The 15712-nt window shown below is 38.3% G+C and overlaps 7 protein-coding genes across 7 annotated transcripts; 6 read left to right on the forward strand and 1 right to left on the reverse strand.

Moving 5' to 3' along the window:
- Positions 1-261: 261 nt before the first annotated feature.
- Positions 262-1320, forward strand: IFA38 (ketoreductase; the record flags this gene model as incomplete). The annotated part of the gene is made up of 1 exon (XM_447124.1): positions 262-1320. The coding sequence occupies one exon, from the start codon at positions 262-264 to the stop codon at positions 1318-1320; it is 1059 nt and encodes a 352-aa protein (XP_447124.1).
- A 347-nt stretch (positions 1321-1667) lies between these two features.
- On the forward strand, positions 1668-2564 carry CDC28 (cyclin-dependent serine/threonine-protein kinase CDC28; the record flags this gene model as incomplete). Its single annotated transcript, XM_447125.1, has 1 exon — positions 1668-2564. The coding sequence occupies one exon, from the start codon at positions 1668-1670 to the stop codon at positions 2562-2564; it is 897 nt and encodes a 298-aa protein (XP_447125.1).
- A 948-nt stretch (positions 2565-3512) lies between these two features.
- Positions 3513-4943, forward strand: FZF1 (Fzf1p; the record flags this gene model as incomplete). Its single annotated transcript, XM_447126.1, has 1 exon — positions 3513-4943. The coding sequence occupies one exon, from the start codon at positions 3513-3515 to the stop codon at positions 4941-4943; it is 1431 nt and encodes a 476-aa protein (XP_447126.1).
- A 1090-nt stretch (positions 4944-6033) lies between these two features.
- HXK2 lies at positions 6034-7494 on the forward strand (the record flags this gene model as incomplete). The annotated part of the gene is made up of 1 exon (XM_447127.1): positions 6034-7494. One exon carries the CDS (start codon positions 6034-6036, stop codon positions 7492-7494), a length of 1461 nt encoding a protein of 486 aa, XP_447127.1.
- Positions 7495-7925: 431 nt separating this feature from the next.
- Positions 7926-11414, reverse strand: HFM1 (DNA helicase; the record flags this gene model as incomplete). The annotated part of the gene is made up of 2 exons (XM_447128.2): positions 7926-11113; positions 11405-11414. The coding sequence occupies 2 exons, from the start codon at positions 11412-11414 to the stop codon at positions 7926-7928; spliced, it is 3198 nt and encodes a 1065-aa protein (XP_447128.2).
- Positions 11415-11706: 292 nt separating this feature from the next.
- RMR1 (Rmr1p) lies at positions 11707-12573 on the forward strand (the record flags this gene model as incomplete). Its single annotated transcript, XM_447129.1, has 1 exon — positions 11707-12573. The coding sequence occupies one exon, from the start codon at positions 11707-11709 to the stop codon at positions 12571-12573; it is 867 nt and encodes a 288-aa protein (XP_447129.1).
- Positions 12574-12934: 361 nt separating this feature from the next.
- On the forward strand, positions 12935-14965 carry ZIP2 (Zip2p; the record flags this gene model as incomplete). Its single annotated transcript, XM_447130.1, has 1 exon — positions 12935-14965. One exon carries the CDS (start codon positions 12935-12937, stop codon positions 14963-14965), a length of 2031 nt encoding a protein of 676 aa, XP_447130.1.
- Between the last annotated feature and the right edge of the window lie 747 nt (positions 14966-15712).

Below are 15712 nucleotides of genomic sequence, written 5' to 3' on the forward strand. Positions count from 1 at the left end.
CTATAAACTGTGTAGTATTTGCCAGATATTCCTTATTATTTGGTCATAACCATTCCCGTTTAAATCATGTGATATCCTCGTAGATGTTGAGCCTTATTTTAGTCAATTCCCCAGTATTTGGAGCACCTCAAGTATCGGCTGCTAGCTAAAGTGTATCTAGCTCATCTCAAGTAGCCTATTTTTGTATTTTACTTGTATTTGACCTTGCTAGACAGTAGAATATTGACATAAAACACCATACTTTACGATTGAGATTCTATCATGACATTTGTTAGGGAATTAGAGGTTGCTAGTCAAAATAGCAGAGCATTTAACGTGACACTATGGTTTATTTTCATCTTCGGTTTGTTGAAGCTTGTTCCTTTTGCATTGAGATTTCTGTCCATGGTCTTTGATCTCTTTGTATTACCACCTGTCAACTATGCCAAGTATGGTTGCAAAGCTGGTGACTACGCTGTGGTTACAGGTGCTTCCGATGGTATTGGTAAAGAATTTGCTTCTCAATTGGCAAGTAAAGGCTTCAATCTAGTACTAATCTCAAGAACTGAATCAAAACTAGTTGCATTGAAGGATGAACTAGAAGGCAAATTCAACATTAAAGCCAAGATCTTAGCCATTGATATCTCTGCGGATAGCAAGGACAACTACAACAAGATTTATTCCCTTTGTGATGACCTTCCAATCTCTATACTAGTTAACAATGTTGGCCAATCTCATTCTATTCCTGTTCCATTTTTGGCTACTGAAGAAGAAGAAATGAGAAACATTATAACTATCAATAACACCGCTACCTTGATGATCACTCAAATTATTGCTCCAATTATTATCAGAACAGTTAAGAAACACAGAGAATCTGGGGATAAAAAGTTGAAGTCTCAACGTGGTCTGATCTTGACTATGGGCTCCTTTGGTGGTTTGATCCCAACCCCATTGCTTGCTACATACAGTGGCTCTAAGGCCTTCTTGCAAAATTGGTCCTCCTCTCTAGCTGGTGAACTTGCAGCAGACAATGTGGATGTTGAGTTGGTTCTATCTTACTTGGTTACTAGCGCAATGTCAAAAGTTAGAAGAACCTCTATGATGATTCCTAATCCACGTACTTTTGTCAAGTCCACTCTGAGAAATATTGGCAGACGCTGTGGTGCCCAGGACAGGTATGGAACGATCACGCCTTTCTGGAGTCATGCTATCTACCATTTTGTCATTGAGGAATTGTTTGGTGTCTACGCCAGAGTTGTCAACGAGATCAATTACAAATTCCACAAGTCTATCAGAATTAGGGCTGTTAGGAAGGCTGTAAGAGAAGCCAAGCAAAACTGAGCGAGGAAAGTGGGATTTTTACACATTTGTATCACTGTATATATACGTCTATATCGATCTTTAACAGAGGATTAAAGCACTTATAACTCGAATATGCAATTTTGCAAACTTTTATAGTGGTCCTTACCCTATGTCATTCTGTTTTTGCCCTTTTTGGGTTCCTCCTCACTGGGCAGATCACCGCTTGCTAGAGACCACGGAATTTAAGTTAACGCGTAAAATGATTTTAAGTAGTGGGATAGTGAAATGAGTCCAGTTAGATTGTATAGTTGGCCTGGTTTAATCTGAATACAGGTGGGGAAAATATTAAGCTACAGGTATTAGACAGACAAGACATATTGTAAGACATGAGCAGCGAATTGGCTAACTATAAGAGGCTGGAGAAGGTCGGAGAAGGTACATATGGTGTTGTCTACAAGGCACTCGATTTGAGACCTGGGAAGGGTCAAAGGGTGGTTGCGCTAAAGAAGATCAGATTAGAGAGTGAGGATGAAGGTGTTCCGAGTACTGCTATTCGGGAGATCTCGCTGTTGAAGGAGTTGAAGGACGACAATATCGTCAGGTTATATGATATTGTGCACAGCGATGCGCATAAGTTGTACTTAGTTCTTGAGTTTCTGGACTTGGATTTGAAGAGGTACATGGAGAGCATACCTAAGGACCAACCACTGGGAGTCAATATAATCAAGAAGTTCATGGTGCAGCTCTGTAAAGGTATTGCGTATTGCCATGCGCACCGTATCCTGCACCGTGATTTAAAGCCCCAGAACCTGCTGATCGACAAAGAAGGTAACCTGAAGCTTGGTGATTTCGGTTTAGCGCGGGCCTTTGGTGTTCCATTGAGAGCGTACACACACGAGATTGTTACTTTGTGGTACCGTGCCCCCGAGGTCTTGCTTGGAGGCAAGCAGTACAGTACGGGTGTCGACACCTGGTCCATTGGGTGTATATTTGCTGAGATGTGCAACCGGAAGCCTATATTCAGTGGTGACAGTGAGATCGACCAGATCTTCAAGATATTCAGGATACTGGGCACACCGTCCGAGGCAGTGTGGCCGGACATCGTCTACTTGCCAGACTTCAAGCCCAGCTTCCCGCAATGGAGGCGCAAGGACCTGGCCGAGGTGGTACCATCGCTAGACCCCCACGGTATAGACCTGCTGGACAAGCTGCTTGCATACGACCCAATCAACCGTATCAGCGCAAGAAGAGCGGCCAACCACCCATACTTTCACGAGCAGTAATATATTTATGTATGGAGAGTAAAAAGAATGTTAATGACATATGTAAAAGAATAGAAAAGTAATCGTTTTATAACAGTGCCTGGCCAGGATGTGTATACTGTACTTGCACTTCAACACTTCAACACTTCAACACTTCAGCACTTCATTATCAGTATGTATGCTCTACCAAAATCACCCAACACTAAAACCATATGACCACACGTCCACTATGACCACATAAAAGAGAGAATCCCGCCAAAAAAAACGGTTGCTGCGTTAGTTTCTATGACAAAGGGCATTCTCAGAATGGCACGGAGGAGCCAATATTTCCGTAAGAAAAATGTGGACAAAAAACGAGGTACCGGGCGTGCTGTTCTGGCTGCATGGACAAATGGTATATGGGTATATCAACTGAAGCCCCGCTCTGCGCACAGTCATACATGCGCACGGGGGAGAATGGAGGGGGGGGGAGTGGCAAGAGCAATGAGAAAGGACAAAAGTCTGAGTTAGCGGGAAAAAGAGTCAACTTTCAATGGACAGACACAGAAAAGCAGCTACAGAACTTGCACTGCTGCACTGCACTGCTGCATTTGTAAAACATGGACATAAGGACATAAGGACATCTATGCCAAACTGCGGGAGAAGGGAGAAGTCACCCAAGGGACAGGGCATGGAGCAGCACAGACAAGCAAGGAGAGATGGAGGAGCGCAGAGACGATGAGCAGAGAATCAGTAGCGATGTACGTTAAATGCTGAAGATGTCAATCCTTTGGGATAACGGAACATTACGTATTGCGCATTTTGAAAAAAAATCCCAAAAATCCATAAAATCCATGAAATCCAAAAATAAAAAAAAAAGTAAAAAGATAAGGCCAAGAAGCTTTAATTAAAGTATATAAGTGCTTACACAACAGCAAATACGAGAGCAGCGAGGACAGCGAGGACAGCGAGAGCAGCAAGAACAACGAGATGTCGTATAATCAAGGGAAGGAGTTCATTACCGAGCTCGGCAAGACGCCTATGAAGTATATAATAGAGCCCACTGTAGGGCTCGCCAATAATTTGACGCCACATGGGGACACTGTTGTGGATGAGGCTAAGAAGGCGAAGAAAGGGAGGACCAAGTCTGGGCGGAAGTATGTGTGTCAGATAGACGGATGTAAGCGTGAGTTTAGTGTGCCTAGTCTGCTGGCGCAGCACAGAAATGCGCATACTGACGAGAGGCCTTATGTGTGTGACGAGCCCAACTGTGGCAAGAGGTTTCTGAGACCTTGTCACTTGAGAGTACACAAGTGGACGCATGCGCAGGTCAAGCCTCTGAAGTGCTCCTACTGTGAGAGGAGGTTTATCACCAACCAACAGCTCAAGAGACATACGAACACACACGAAAGGAGAATCGCGGCTAGCAAGAAGAAAGAGACTGAGGCAGCCATGCGTATGATGGTGGGCTTGCCACCAAAGAACAACAAACCTAAGAAATCACCTACAACCACCCTACTAAACGAAGCAAACGAAACAAATGGTACTGTGAACGGTGCCGCAAACGGGACTACAAACGGTGTTATAAATGGTACCGATGGTGTTGCAAATGGTACTGCCAATGATACTGCCAATGGTGTTACAAATGGTGTTACAAATGGTGTTACAAATGGTGTTGCAAATGGTGTTGCAAACAGTATTACAAATGGTAACGATATAGTCAACGGCAATAACTACAATACTGATAAATTTGATGATAATGGTTTGAACGGGCTGGCTACTGGTATACACACAATCAATCTACAAGACCTGGGCTTCTCTGATATTAATGGATATCGTCTGAACAACACATCGTTGCTTTCAGACCCAGTTATAGACGTTGACGGCAACGGGCTAAGGTTCCGTATTAAATGTCCGTACTTCGACTGTGACGCTATCCTGGGCCCAAATGAAGATATCATGAACCATTTGCTGGAGATGCACTTGGTTTCGAGGCTGGAGAAGGACCCCACGGTGGATGGCGAGTTATTCTACTCGCCAAACAGTGTTGTTAATAACAGCCTAAGTTTGAGTGACACTGCTACTTCGCCATCTTCTGATGGTAAGAGTGACACTTCTTATCTGCTGGACGGTAGAATTCAAGACAAGACCGATGACAAATGCTTTTCCGAGACGATACCCAACGACATATCCTACTATAGAAACAACGAGACAGTACTAAACATCAGTGACCACGAGGAGGCTTCGAGTTGGAACGACTTGAGATGCCGAGAGGCGCATTGCAAGGACTTGCCGAAGTTCAACAATGTGTTTGTACTCATAGAACACTACGATCAGGACCACGCATTCATACCGGAGAGTCTGGTGAAGTTCGGCTACTTACATCTATACGCTCCAGATGTCCAGGACGGTGTACTATAACAAATATAATTGTCTCACTAACAAACTATTTCCAGAGAAGGGGGGGTAAAGGATACAAAATTCTGTTGGGCAAGTGAGGGCAGAGGCTTTGAAGTATAACCTCAATTTAAAGAAAGCCCCTTCCTGCAGCCCAACCAAGAAACCAAACTGTGTATAACGAAATTATTTACTAATACGACTTATCAAATTTTTTTAAGACTAGTTTTAAAAGGGACTTGGCTTTCTCTCCCTCAACCTTTATTATATGATCATTGTAGTCATTTGTTAAAAGGAGAGTCATTATATAATATTCCGTAGGGGACTAGCAACAAGAAGATACATATATACGTAACGTCACATGTAATGTCTAACATGCTCCCCCCCCTCCCCCGCTTCGTCCCCTGCCATCACTTGCCATAATAGAATGTGGGGGTGGGTGTACGGATGTTAGTACAACCCCTCCTTCTCTCAACTCTCCACGGCTCAGCCACGTGAAACGCTGTCTTGCCAAACGTGTACTGGTGGGTGTACACCCACCAGTACACCACATAGGGGATGAACCGTTCGCGTTTTGAGAGAGAGAAAACCGGAAAAACTCGAAACTGGCAGCTAAAGCCGGTGCGGTACTTATGACGTATTTGTTCCGAGCCGTGTTGGACCCATTTCCCATCTCCCAATTCGCAATTGCAAGAGGAACAAGACAACTGTAACGATGGATTTTTCAAAACCACGAACATTAACTACTATGGGATTCACATACACCGTTCGATGGAGGGGGACTGAAATTGCTATGAATTACTTGCAATTTAGAGGAATCCCACCTTATTTCTAAATCGATATCACCTAACTCTTAAACTTCTGCGATGAGCATCGATCAGCATTGAAAAACTTTTGAAAAACTTTTGGAAAAAAAATTGTTATCCTGATTGTCATCTACATTTCTTCCAATTGATTCTTATAAAATCAGTTATGAAATCAGTTTACAACAACAGATAAATTTTTTAATTTTATGCCCTTATTTTCAAACCCCATCTTTTATTTATTCCAATTTGTTCTCTCTTATCTTTTAAATTAGACAGTTTAAATAAATTATACAAAATACTAAACAACAATGGTTCATTTAGGTCCAAAAAAGCCACCTGCTAGAAAGGGTTCTATGGTTGACATGCCAAAGGATCTTCTTGATGAGATCAAGAAGTTCGAGGACATGTTCTCCGTTGACGCTGCCACTTTGCAAAAAGTCACCAAGCACTTCATCAGCGAATTGTCCAAGGGTTTGTCCAAGGAAGGTGGTAACATCCCTATGATCCCAGCCTGGGTTATGGAAAACCCAACTGGTAAGGAGAAAGGTGACTTCTTGGCCATTGACTTGGGTGGTACCAACTTGAGAGTTGTCCTAGTCAAGCTAGGTGGTGACCGTACTTTCGACACCACTCAGTCCAAGTACAAGTTGCCTGGTCCTATGAGAACCACCAAGGACCCAGAAGAAATCTGGAGCTTCATCGCTGATTCCTTGGAGACCTTCATCAAGGAGCAATTCCCAGAGGGTTGCAACGAGACTCTGCCATTGGGTTTCACTTTCTCCTTCCCAGCTTCCCAGGACAAGATCAACCAAGGTGTCTTGCAAAGATGGACCAAGGGTTTCGACATCCCAAACATTGAAGGCCACGATGTTATCCCAATGTTGCAAAAGCAAATCGAAAAGAGAAACTTGCCAATTGACATTGTCGCTTTGATCAACGACACTACCGGTACTTTGGTTGCCTCCTTGTACACCGATGGTGAAACCAAGATGGGTGTCATCTTCGGTACCGGTGTCAACGGTGCTTACTACGATGTCGTCTCTGACATTCCAAAGCTGGAAGGTAAGCTTGCCGACGATATCCCATCTTCTTCCTTGATGGCCATCAACTGTGAGTACGGTTCCTTCGACAACGAACACGTCGTCTTGCCAAGAAACAAGTACGATATCGCCATCGATGAAGAATCCCCAAGACCAGGTCAACAAACTTTCGAAAAGATGTCCTCCGGTTACTACTTGGGTGAACTGCTACGTCTAGCCCTTTTGGACCTATACAACCAAGGTTTGATCTTCAAGGGCCAAGACGTCCAAAAGTTGAAGGAAGCTTACATCATGGACACTTCTTACCCATCCAGAATCGAAGACGATCCTTTCGAAAACTTGGAAGACACTGACGAATTGTTCCAAGCTGACTTGGGTATCCAAACTACTGTCCAAGAACGTAAGTTGATCAGACGCCTGTGTGAATTGATCGGTACCAGATCTGCTAGATTGTCCGTCTGTGGTATCGCTGCCATCTGTCAAAAGAGAGGCTACGAAACCGCCCACATTGCTGCTGACGGTTCCGTCTTCAACAAGTACCCAGGCTTCCAACAAAGAGCTGCCGAAGGTTTGAGAGACATTTACGGCTGGAAGGAAGACAAGCCACAAAACTACCCAATTGTCATCGTCGCTGCCGAGGATGGTTCTGGTGCTGGTGCCGCTATTATTGCTGCCTTGGCCCAAAAGAGAATCGCTGAAGGTAAGTCTTTGGGTGTTATTGGTGCTTAAGTACTTTTTTGAAATGTTGCACTTTTTACAATAATTTAAAAGTCTGAATCATCAATAGTGTTTACTTTGCTAAAAAAAAATCCAATAAGATTCTCAATGCCATTGGAATTAGATTTCATTCTGTGAAACCTGTTTCATGGTACTTCTAATGTGTTATGTTTAACGCCATTATGTTGTGCTTTCCAAAAGCTATGATAAATATATGATAAACCTTTGATAAACTAGGATACACTATATAAAAATTTCTTATATTTTATATGTTTCTTTTCAGAAAAATGAAGTTAAATCTTTTTCTTTAAACGCCTTCCGTTATTTTCATTTTTTTCCATAATTTCTATTAATTGACCAATGTTCATTTTTGAGTCACCTAGAAACTGAAATGATTTAACAAACCAACTAATTAGCAAGCTAACAGTGACTGGTCCGACATCCTATTGTAGATCTATATCAGAGCCCAGAAATGCCAATTCAGTTTGAATATCTCTGCTTAGCTCCACAAAGTTTTTGTCTTCCATGTCTGAGTCAAAGTCATTGGATTGAGAACTTGGAAATATTCTGTGCCTTTTATGATTTGAGACGTCATTTTTAATCGTATTCATGTCTGCTGTGCTAAACGATTTACCCTCATAAGGTGCATCCCAGTGTGTTTGCTTGTAAAATTGTTTTGACTTATTATGATACGGATGTTGTTTAAAATTTTTACTAGCAATACCATCAAAGTTATTCACTTGTTGATTATTAGATTCTTTCTGGTGTTGTTCTTCTGGCAATGATAAATCTTCATTATTAGGGTCCGACGGTACTAACTCCAATATTTCCAAATCAGATAAGTTACTATCCATTTCTAATTCATCATTTGAATTAGCAATTATCTTATTACTGTTAGTTATAATTTGTTGTTTTGTACCGCTGATATTTTCAGTAATACTTTCCAATTTTAAGATTCGTGAAAGCCCAATGCCAGGTATTTCTTCTACATTTAGAATTAGTTCGATGTATTCATTCACTCTTGTTAGATCCACCATAATTGTAAATGATTGTTCTTTGTTTAGTAAAATCATTGGAAATCTTCTGAAATCAATTAAATGTCCATTTTTGTCTAACGCCAAAAAATTCACCGATATTTCATTGCTTTTCCCTATTGGTTTTGCTACTTTGGCACTAATGTAAGGACTAATATTAAGAGAATTTTTATCATCTATAAAAGCCTGGTAATGGAAAGATAATATGGGAAGTCTTCTTATTTCATCCAAAAGTTTTGTCCCTGCACCAGGTTTTAGTCCTAAGTAAAGTTCAAGTTGTTCTCTGTTCATACTCGTCAATTGCTGTAGAGAATTTATTCCCATTTTGGATAGTTTTTCCACAGCATTGATACTCATTCCCTTAACTTGTTTTAGTATATATGGCGTTGATTCCCAGCAGCCTACATTTAATGACCGTAAAACGAATAGGGCATTTTTCAAAGATATTCCATCATTTTTAGCAATGAATATGTCTATTAAACATTTTAGTACTCTGATAAAGTGGCGCTCTATAGAACAGAGTTCATAAATGAGTTTAGGTGTTAGCCTTACTAGTAGTTGTGATTTTGGCTTGCTTAAATTATATTGGATTAAAAGAAATATTTTTTGCCAAGGTTGATCAATGATTTGTGGCTTACCTCCTTCAGTAAGAAGCCGAAACCAAATTTGAGAATTATTTAACTCTTTTAAAGTTGCTTTTTCATTGAGTCGAACCCTGTATATAGAGAAAACCTCTACCTTAGAGACGATTTTTAGTATTGCTTTTACGGTATTTTTTGGAGCAGCTGTTATCAAAGATTTCATGGTTTTGAAATCAATACAATGCCGCGACATTGCTGAACCAATCAATGTACTGGATATATTACCCTTATTTACAAAGATGAGGGAAAGGGTCTGTAGTGATTGTATTATTTTTTCATAGAAAATTGGAGAAGATATATTCCCTAGTGAAATAAGGCCCTGTCTCTGTAATGCTGGCATATAATGGTCTACATTTTTACAATATCTTTGAACCATAAAAGTAGCATTTATCCACTCACCAATGTCATTCACAGATTTAATGTTACCCAAAGAGACTTCTGCTAAGATAAAATCAATTATTTTATTATGTAAGCTGCTCTCCACTGTTATATTTTTGTCTATCAAGTTTTGATAAAACTTTATCCTCGAATCATCAGTCAAAATAATAGCCTTACCGCCGATACCATCATATTTGAATCCTTCAGTTCTACCAATCATCTGTAATATTTCAAAACTCGAATATTCTGATAATCTGTCATCCTTCCAAGTTGATGTTCCATTAATAACAACTAGATAGACTGGCAAATTGTTTCCAATATCCAGCTTAGAAGTGCAGCATAAAATTTGAATATCCCCATTAGCAAAGTTCTTTTCAACCTCTTTTCTGTCATCTATATGTAAGCCAGCATGATAAAATAGAATTGAATTTTTGTAACAGTTTTGAAGATCAGTATTTCTGAAGCTGATGTTAGTTGATGATTTTTTTATCGTTGTCACACTCATACCACAAAGTGATATAGCGGTACGAGCAGCAGAGCTTTTTGTAGGGCAGAATATTATTGTTGGCTTGCTTTCACATTGAGCTTTTATTATGTCAAACAGTGCTTTGTTGAATTTTGAATTATTTGTCTCTTTCCATGGAGTATACGATCGAATGCCTATAACCTTCGTTCTTTCTCTAATATGTCCATGGGAAGCTGAAAAATCCAGAGAATTTGCTTTATTGATTAGATGGGTAGAATTTAGCCAGCAACATATATCGTCAATATTACCCGTGTTTGTGCACAATGCAATTACTCGCAAGTTAGAAGCATTTTGTGTGATTCTTGTTATAACAACCTCAAGTACAGCACCACGTTCTTCTTTTAAAAAATGAATATCATCAATCAAAAGTAGGTTTACGAATTTGAGAAAAGTCAGATAATCCCCCCATTTTTTGCATATTAAATCTATTTTTTCTGGTGTAGCGACAATAATGTTCGCATTCCCAATAGTATTTTTTTCGAAATGATTCATATCACTAGTTATGAGTTGTACCTTTAAATTAGTGAATTTAGCTTTCCATCGGTTATATTTTTCCAAGCAAATGGACTTCATAGGTGAGATGTAGATAACTTTTAAACCAGTGTTATTTTGTTGTTCGTAAGTTTCTAGAGCTTTCAATATTGAAATTTCCAATAGTACTGTTTTTCCTGAATTAGAGGGTGTATTTATCACAAAGCTATTATTTTTTTCATATAGTTTATTCGCACATATAGATTGGATTTTATTAAATTCATCGAAATCAAAATACTCCCTCCATTTTTCTGGTATTTGACCTGGTGGGTTCCCACTTTTACCATTGACTGATCTCCGCACAGTCACCCGTCCTCTTTTAATAGGTTTCAAAGCAGTAATATCATTAGTGTTTAGTCTGTCATTGGATGTTGTAAACGTATCCTCCGTTCCCACGGAGAGATTACTCTGCCCAAATAATGAGTTCATATTATAATCATCACCAAGATCTTGATCATTATCAGAGTCATCTAAAATAGGGTTATAGGTTGAAAATTTAAATTTTTCTCTTATAGAATTTTCTGTTTTATATTTTAAATAAACATCTCTCTTTGAATTTTTGAGCCTATTGTAAAAACAATTAGCTAAGAGTGTATATTCCATTTGGAAGAGTAGTAGATAATGTTAGTAAATATAATATCTAAATTGACTTTAATGTTGTCTTGGGTTGTGGTATACATGCTTTGATAGAGTAACGTCATGCAGATCTGATACAATGTTTTTGCAACCCCGGATCAACTCCACTTAACTTGGATACCAGAAGTAGTTGACAAGATAACCCATCAAACACATGATATGTTTATTTAACATACTGGTTGTCATTGTTTTTTATTTGTATTGTTTGCACGCAGAATTTTAGTGGTAATATGTATCTGAACTAAATTGAAAACTTCCCGCCGAGCTCTCTTAACTTCAAGTTTTTTCCTGAGAATTCAGGTCTTCGGCCCTTTAAATTTTGAGCCTTTTCGGGTTGAAGAAGAAATAAAGGCGAAGCCATTCATTGATAGCATCGATAGTAAGGGAAGGCCAGTAGGATAGACAATTGGGTGTGGATATTCACAGGACTAGGGTCTGAGGTTTGAGTTATTTAGTTTGGTTGCCCTTTTGAAGCGGAATGTCGATTGAAGAAATGAATGGACAAAGAATGATAGTTGAACTGGAAGAGAGCAAATCACCTTCAGAACAAGGTCAACAAGAAGAAGCCGGGTCATTAAATGTTGAACTAGGGGGCGATAGTGATGGTGTTGATGTCAGGGACTCTGTACTGGTTGAAGATGCTGACGATGATTTGCTCAGCAGTAGTGGCAGCGATGACAGAAGGTTGTTCGTACAGGATCCTAGGGATGATGACTATTTGCGAACTATTGCGGAAGGTTTGGTACAACGTAAGGAGAACCCGTACGTGGAAGTACGCTATGAGAGAGATGTATATCCGTTGTTTGATGATCATAGTTCCCTTGAACATGATGTAGCGATTGAAAATTACAGGCAGTGTGTCTGTAAGGATCCAGCCATGTTACAAAGAAGTTTTTCTGAGTTCATGGCACATTTACGTTCATTTCTAGAAAGCCGACATGGAAGATTGAAGTTCGCTAGCCAAGAGATTCTATTATCGATAGTACCGCTTGACCTAGTGGTTTGTGAAGACAATGTTTACAATTCTCAGATATCGTTGGCAGATGTAGTGAATATCTTTGAAATTCTACAGACTAGATCTAGAGAAGCCGAAGAGAGAGAGATACCAAAGCATTTAGATATGGAAGTGTCGACGCGGCCAAGGTTTGTCTCTCGCTATAACACCTTGGTTGAACTAACCGAAGGTAAAGCAACTCTAAGTAATGTTAGACCATTTTCAAATGATGAAAGTCACCCACTGGTGCTGGATGATGACCAACCAGTAAAAGTCATAAATTCTAAACAGAACACATCAACTGTAGACAATAATGATTCGGATGAACTGCTAGAAATATTAAGTGAATAGTTATCTTGACTAAAGCCAAAATTAGACAAGTCTTGTTGTACCATGCATCTCGATTTGAGATTTATTCAAGGCAGCAGACCGTAGTTGTAACATTAGAAAAAATGCTTTGTTTTATGTAAGCTTTGATTAGAAATAGATATATTCATAATAAATAACTCTTTATCGGCAGAGTTCCGTGCTTGTTTTCAATGATCTCTTTGGCGCCAAAGTAAATCCCCTCATGCTTCATTCTGTGAATTTCATTACCAAATCATAAAAAGATTTTTCCGATCTTAAAATTGGAATATTTCTTAAACAACCAAGAATATAATTTCAATGTAGAAACCTGTTAATCATACCTACAATTAGACAGGATTAAACTATGTGTATACCTGAAAATATGTGGACTCCTCCAACTCTGCCTTTGCCGCTGCAGAGTTTCCCTAAAGAGAATATACCGATAGATAAAAGAACCCAAAAATGTCTGCTGCAAATAAAAAAACTCTGTTCTACTCAGTTCAGCCTCAATAAAGAATATAAGAGCACATTTAACTTGATTGATTATAAATTGCAAAGAATAATTCAGCCACACAATTTATCTGTGAATCCCATAAATAGCTTCTGGCCCCACACTGTTGAGAGGCTAGTTGTACCCCCAATATACTATGAGATGTTATCCAATCAGCAAATATACACTCTTGATTATCTTCAAATAAACCCACAATACCATATACCCATAAAATCTGTTCAGAAGTCTAAACAAAAAGCATTTCAGTTAAATTTGCTTCCATTACCGCGGCAAAAATTTAGGCAAATACAGTTAGAAAGTTACATGCCTTCAAAACTGGAATCTAAAATGACTTCTATCTGTGAGGAATCGTTACCAAAAACAGTTATATTTGATTATCATGGGTACTTTGATTTAAAACAGAAACTCCTAACGAGTAATACTCTTTTAACTGCTAGACTCAATCCAATTTCCACATCAGCTGGTTGTAGACAAAAATTAAAGTTCACTACTCATTGGCCAAGTTGGACAATAGAAATAAATACTGACATATCAAACATTAGCAGATTACATAAGGTATTATTCGATGAAAATTTTAATAAAATTGAACTGTTTAAACTGGCTTCATGTAATCTAAAAGTTGAAAGATCAACTAGGATAAAGAAAAACCACATTGCAACATGGAAACTAGACAAATTGCAATTGAAGGAGTTAGATTGGGACCCACTAAAAAAACTTAAAGCTTACAGTGTACAAAAAAAAATTAACTGTGATGAAGTACACGCCCAAGCAACATTCATCATTACACCCTTAAAGCTTGTGTTAATGCCAATAAACAGTTCAGAAATACACATATTACAGAATAATTATGGAAATATTGTGATATCAGCCAAAAGTTTTGGAAATTTACAACCAAAAAATACGATAGAATCTTCGCAAGTAAGTAACAATAATACTAAACTTTTAAAAGAGGCCCGCACTACGGGTAGTTCGATGTCGGATAGGAGCACTTCCATTACTTCATATAAATGTTCGTCTTTGGTACCCGAGAAGAGAAGCCTATTGGATTCAAACTTAATATCAATCGTACAGTTGAAGAAATTAAGAACCAGTTATCCGCAGTCAACTGAATCGCATTCAGGTGAAATGAGTCTACTACGCTTGCTTCATTCTAACTCTTGCAAAACCGAGATACAACAAATTGACACATGGTATGATACTGCAAAATTAAACACAACGCCAAAAACCACATCATTTAAACTAGAAGGTCAAGATATAAAGAAAAAAGTAAGCATTATCGCTAATGAATATGACATTTCAACAACATACCAAATAACAAGATTATTACGCGAACGGCAATATAGTAATATCGAAGAATACAGAATAAAATTACCATGCCATTTTATATTATCCTTCTCTTCATGTTTATTGTTGGTTGAAATTTCAAAAGTATTTCAATGCATTACTGCAGGTGAGTTATTTTTAGAGAGAACATTATCAATTCTTATAAAACATTTTAGAGTTGTACATGTTTTTATCGAATATGAACCGAACACAGAACTGTATGATAAAGACATATTCTGGAAAGCTAAATTAATACTAAACAACCCACAGGTGAGAACAATATTCATACCGAAATTCTCAAATAATTTGACAACCTGGATGCTGAGAGTTACTACGATACAGGGACAGAAATTTCAAGAAATGGTGAAGGATAATACATTAAGTCATTTTAATATCAACCCATATCAGGAATATCTAATACAAGAAAAGTTAAGAGAATCCAGTCCGTCAAGGCTAATAGAAACCCTAGTCTTTGGTGACCATGTTTTAGATGGAATCTTAACTCCAATTCACATCAACAGTTTGAAAATATTTGCGAGAGAAAACTGGCATTTGACATAAATTAATAGTACTTTATGTTTGCATGATTCATCAGAATACTTTCAAATCTGGTAGAAATTCCTTATTTTCTACAATCACATTACTAGAAATCTTTACGTTTCGAAACCGACATTTAATGTTCGTCTCGGAGCTAAATGCAAGAAAGAGAGCCTACCTACTTCTTTGTTATGAGTTTGCACCGTTTTGGGTGAAATGATTTCAAAACTTAGATAAGATAGAAGTGATACCATTTCAAGTGTATTTCAACTTCGCATTACTTTCTTCATACTTTCATCTTTTTATCTTTTTTTTCTTTTTTAGTTCATTAAATTCTTTATTTCTGCACTCTAATAAAAACTTTGTGCGATTGATTCACTAGTGTAGCAAATTGTTTGTCATGAATCTGGCTTGTGAGAAAAAAAGCAACGATATGTTCTTATTGGCAAGACAAAGGAAACTAGGATCTACTGCCTATCTGCAATTATAAATAATTTAGGAAATGCTCAGGTACCAAAGTATATATATTGAATATGGGGTCCTCCAAACTAAGATATAAAACGAATAGTGATGAACTACACTTTTGTATTCAGCTGCATATTTAAGGATTGGCCATAATAATAACATCTCAATAATCGGAATTTAGCTATCAACATATTGATGATCTATTGCTATTGCACATCTAATTAACTCTTATAAGAAAATTGAGTTTCTTGAATTGCATGCTAAACTATTGTACTGCTTTTTATCTAATTTATTCAAAGATTATTT

Source organism: Nakaseomyces glabratus, chromosome H (assembly GCF_010111755.1).
Source record: "Nakaseomyces glabratus chromosome H, complete sequence".
NCBI lineage: Eukaryota > Fungi > Ascomycota > Saccharomycetes > Saccharomycetales > Saccharomycetaceae > Nakaseomyces > Nakaseomyces glabratus.